Source organism: Plodia interpunctella, chromosome 1 (genome assembly GCF_027563975.2).
Source record: "Plodia interpunctella isolate USDA-ARS_2022_Savannah chromosome 1, ilPloInte3.2, whole genome shotgun sequence".
Taxonomy (NCBI): Eukaryota; Metazoa; Arthropoda; class Insecta; order Lepidoptera; family Pyralidae; genus Plodia; species Plodia interpunctella.
Genome location: NC_071294.1, coordinates 6,390,728 through 6,396,091, shown reverse-complemented (window position 1 = coordinate 6,396,091; position 5,364 = coordinate 6,390,728). Strand labels below are relative to the sequence as shown.

The 5,364-nt window shown below is 33.2% G+C and overlaps 1 protein-coding gene across 1 annotated transcript; it reads left to right on the top strand.

The window, feature by feature from the left end:
- Positions 1-1,826: 1,826 nt before the first annotated feature.
- On the top strand, positions 1,827-5,363 carry tctn (tectonic). The gene is made up of 6 exons (XM_053745899.1): positions 1,827-1,965; positions 2,102-2,644; positions 2,728-2,940; positions 3,382-3,520; positions 3,769-3,950; positions 4,323-5,363. The coding sequence occupies exons 2-6, from the start codon at positions 2,198-2,200 to the stop codon at positions 5,361-5,363; spliced, it is 2,022 nt and encodes a 673-aa protein (XP_053601874.1). The 5' UTR covers positions 1,827-1,965; positions 2,102-2,197.
- The last annotated feature ends 1 nt before the right edge of the window (position 5,364 follows it).

Sequence of the window (5,364 nt, the reverse complement as noted above, 5' to 3'; positions counted from 1 at the left end):
TAGTCGTTTTTTTATTTTAAAAGTCCTATAATCTGGCTAAATCCACGAATCCCCTTAGACGATTCCAGCGGATGGAATTTCATCCACAGACTGGGTTTGCGAACCAAGTCCCGACTATACTTATTTATATACTTATTATGATTTTCAATATTACCGTGTCGAATTCAGTTTTCGAATTTCAACTTAAATGAGTAAATAATTAAAAAATAATGAAACTTTTCACAAACACGTATATAGAAAACACTAGGTTTAGAGGTAATAAAGAATTTTAGCCTATAAAACGTATGAGCTGAAATTTGCCAACTTGCAAAATTTTGTTGATATTCGGGCGCGGACGCCGCACGAACTTACAACAGTTAATGCATAACTTACAGTCACGCAAGTGTGCAAACGTACCACACCCAACAGACACAAGAACATTACAATGTAATGTTATATATTTGTGACCACACAGTTGCGTGTTCGGTCTGCCTAACCTGAATCTGAATTCGGAAACCTAAATGCTCTTGTTCACAACATCGCTACGCCGCACACGTTCTTCCTATTTCCTAAGGGGATAAAACTTAACGTTCAGGTTGGGAAGTTTCCCCGAGCCAGAACGAAAAAAGCTACACCAAAGTAATATTCTTATGTGTGCGTTACTCCAACTAGAAAGTATCTCCTACAGAAATATGAATAGAACCTATAATTAGTGCCTAATCAGCTATGTATGTGCCCGGCATAAAACATTTTATGCCTGTTGTAGATTTTTTTAATGGAAAAAACGATTTCTGCTCGAGTAACGTTGTTCTAGCAAGAAAATTTTAAACTAATAATCGAAGTGAGAAATATTATTCATGGTCAGGTAGCATATGTGTGTGGAAGTATGTGCCGCGAAAATATAATTTGTGCGTGTTCAAAATATAATTTGTGTGTAGGTTCTATTCATATTTCTGTAAAAGATACTTTCTAGCTGGAGTAATGCACACTGTTCTTATATAATATATGTGCAGTCGCACAGCATACGTTCGATTGCCGAATGCTAATGCAAAACAAGTCCAAAACAGAAAAAAAAACATCAATGTTGTCATTATCATTTCGTTACTATGGTTACCAAGTCAAACCTATAAACAATATTGAATTTTAACTCGAATGTATTTTTGGTTAATTGCAACAATTTCGAACAATGTTAATACTTTCTGTGAATCAAAATAATTTAAGTAAAGTCTCATGGCCGAGTTACATATTATAGGGAATTTGCAGAGTGCTTCTAACTTCCAAGAAACGACTTCGTTGTTTTGTCGATATTCATTCCAAAGCGGTTTGTATTTCTGTGTACCTTCACTAGCTAACACAGTAATTTATTATAATAAGCTAAAATATGTTCAGTATTTAATTCATAAAATAAGCCTGTTAAGGCTAATATCTTATGTATATTTAAGGACCTAACTGGACAGTCATCTCAGGATTTCCCGAAGGACAGACTATATCTGGCAGGCCAGATTACAGTAACATAGTAGTTTGGACACATCCAATTGACCTGCATTATATAACAAGAGGAATTCAAGGTATTCATTTATAGATTCTCAGGAATAAATTATATATATGTATATATATTGACAAATTAAACAATGATCCAGTGATCAGGCATAGACATGTGTTGTGTGTTTTTAAGCTGGGCTAATTGCAATTTGTTTTAATACCTACTTTCATATATACATTCGAAAAAGTAAAGTTACTTTATAATCAAGTCATTTCAGGTTGGCCTAAGTTGGTATTACAAGTCAGTTGTTTGGACACATTTGGGCGCTCATGGATAGTGGGATATAGTTGCTGCTCGTTGCCTGTAACTCCGGGGCACCACATTCTGCATGTGCCGTGTTGGGCTCCAACTGCCACTACCATTACAGACAGAGTCAGACAGCTGTTCCTTGGAGGATCTAATCAGCTACTTCAAAGTGACATTATAAATCTTGGTACAGATAGGTGAGCATAATTTAGTTATTCATAGCTTGGTCAATCAAATGATCCAGCTGCTCTCCTTCTATTGTTAAGGATTTATTCAGTCAAAATAAATATATTTATTCCCAAATGCTTAAGTTCTTGTTGAAATTGTTCACAGGTTTAAATTGAAGACTCAAACTAAGGGAAACTTAGTTTTAAATCTTGATATTGTGTTAAGAAATTTCAATCAATTTGGTGTAGAATATAGGTGAACATGAGAGGCATTACTTACTGTGATTTTGCTTTGGTGGTCATTCTGGTACAATTCATAATGGGCGAGTTTACAGAAGGAAAAATAAAAGTCGACGCAGATTCAAATGATCTCACAATTTCTAGTCTAAATGATGATGAACAACCTCATGCATTATATTATCGATCTCTAGCAAGTACTTTAGAAGAATTATCAACAACAGAATATCTTAATGTGTCTCTATTGCAAACTACAACAGATACAACAATGGACCTTACCACCACTATTATAGATGTGCTGTATGATGAGAACACATCTTTAGTAGGCACCACTGATGTAACTTTTACTACCACAGAATTTGAAAATGTAACAGAAATTAGTCTGTTTGATAATAAAAATCAAACAAATGTCAAACCAAATATCACACCAAAGAATACTATTATAACTGAAGATTGCAATTGCAATTTATTGGTAAATCAGTTTATGTTAATAACTAAATTTAATTTGAACAGTGATTTATAATAAATTTTTTAAAATATAAAATTATTTTTCAGTTCAAAATATGTGACATCAACTGTTGCTGTGATAATGATTGCACAGATTCAGATTTGAAAATGTTCAAATGTGGTGAAATTACTGAAATAAACCAAGATGATTCATGCCTTTCTCATTTACCATGGCAAAGGCATTATGGTAATAAAGTTATAGACTTGTTTTGTATTGCCAAAACGAACTTACCGGAAAGACGAAATATAAACAGAGAAAAAGTAAGTACTCTATGAAAAGGATGACCATGTTACAATAACAGTCTGATTAACCCTGTTATTCATAAATAAAATAAAGCATACTTCAAGCTAAAGTATGTTTTGTACCTATCACAGTTTAAAAATTTATAAGCTTGACTGACACAGACCATTTAGCCTTATTGGCAGAACAAGACAACACATACTTTAGCTCAAAGTATACTTTATATTTTAGAAACATTTGGATTTTTTAAAAGATTTTTAGAGTTTAACTAACATTTTTTTATGATAATTTGCTCAATAGTGTTTAAAATCATTTACATAAATTACAAAGCTCTTTCTTCCTTGCTTGTTTTATGTACCTATAGTATTGAATGAATTTTATCATTGAGAAGCAAGATATTTTGTTAGATACTGTATGTGTACATTCTTTTTTTGGATTTTTGTCACCTAAAAATGTTTCAGATTGACCACCAAATGCTGGATAGGGTTTATAAATGGCACTCTGAAGAAAAAGACCAATCTCCTAAAACATTCAAGAGGAACATATACATATATGGTGATCACGTGTGGGTGTTGAAAAATGGGTCAATCAAATACATGGGTAACTTGTTTGTAAAACTAATGAATTAAAAGTCACAGATAGCCTATAAATGTAACATACACAGATCACGTTAAGAACTTTGTTTCACAAGTGTTGGATAGGTCTAATTGGTCTATCACATCAGGTAGATTAAGATTTCAATATGATATTTTATCACAAAATGGTGAAACAGATCCTGGGTATTAAATATGTAAATATCTATATAGTGTGTGTGCCTAATAAACAAATGCTTCATAAAAATATTACAGATTTACCAATACCAGTGTTTAACGATTACTGCACTGGAAGAAAACCAGTAACATTTTTGAAAGAAGAAACAATCAAGTGCAATGTAAAATTGAAAGACCTCGAAATGTTCGAAATTATAAAAGCTTCTCGGGAAGCCACTCTCGTTAGCGTCATTGCTTCTACTAGCAGTACCGCTACATTGGTAAGAATTTATAAACCACTACTAACCCGTCTTATACGATATCTCTTTTATTCCCGGTTCCTCAGCCGCGTCGGTACCCAGGTCCGCTTTCATACTTTTTTTTCTCCACTTTGCATCTTTGTCATGTTTAGTAGCTGGCTACTAAACCTAGGCCAGAACCTTTTTATTTATTTATATAAAGTAACTCACTTTGGTACTTATCCTCCTTGACAAACATCTAGCCAGCACTTTTTGGGTTTGCCCCTTCTGCCAGGCACGGGCGGGATTAGCAATGATATGGCCAAGCCTCATAAAGATATAGGGTTTTTTAAAAGATTTTTGGGCCTATTAAAAATCCTGTTTCATACAATCTGAATTATTTACTTATTACAGAACTGCTCAACACTGTACTGCACAAACTGGACTGTAGTTGTTTGCGAAGGAGCCGAGTGCGTCAATTATAACAAAAGTATCCACGAACCTTCCTGTACAGATATCAATTGTACAAATCTAGCACTGGACTTTGACTATATCTTCTACTACCACGATTCTAAGATATTAAACGCCACTATAAAATTATACACGCGAAAGATTTCAAGTATAATGCCTTTTATGACTCAAAAGATCAATGTCAGATTTGTTATAGCGAATGAAACAATCTCGAACATCGTGAGGTTGAGCGGGAATCCCGGGTATTTGGATGGTTTGCCCATCATTGTGTCATATTTGAAAGAAAACCACACGAAGAACTTTTATAATAATACTTCTCCAGAAAAATATATTGTGCTTCCTGAAAATCATAATGGAATGTGCAAGATCACAAATAATACTAATAAACACCTCACATTTAATACTATCAAAAGAATTAAGTGTAGATTTCAATATGATAAGACAGTTAAAATATACAATGACACAAATGTTTGTAACGATATTAATAAAGATATATTGGGCTTATTGGGCATAAATAAAAGTCCTTTTGTTTCTCCATTTGGAAACCCAATCAACCTAAACGACAATGACTGGATACCGTTATTAAATGATGTTTTGAATAAAGAATCTATTTATGGGGAATACAATGAGAAACGAACCAAACTACATTGTTACAATATGATTACTGGTATGTCTTATATTTTTACTTTTGCTGATATAGGGGAGAATAACAAACAGAAGATGAAAATATTAACTGGGAAGATAAATTTAGTGGCTGGAAATGTCACATTTAATATTGAAGATCTTTCTATGGTTTTGACTATTGACACTATGTATATTGATGAAACCAAACCGTGTCTGTACGAGTATGCCGCAGGCCCACATTTAAACATTCGTTTACCAAAAGATTTCTTTTTCCCATTCCATGATAACAGTTCCAATAATCTTAAATGCAATGTCGTAATAAGTGTATTTATTGTGTTTATTATTCAGCAAATAAAATAAC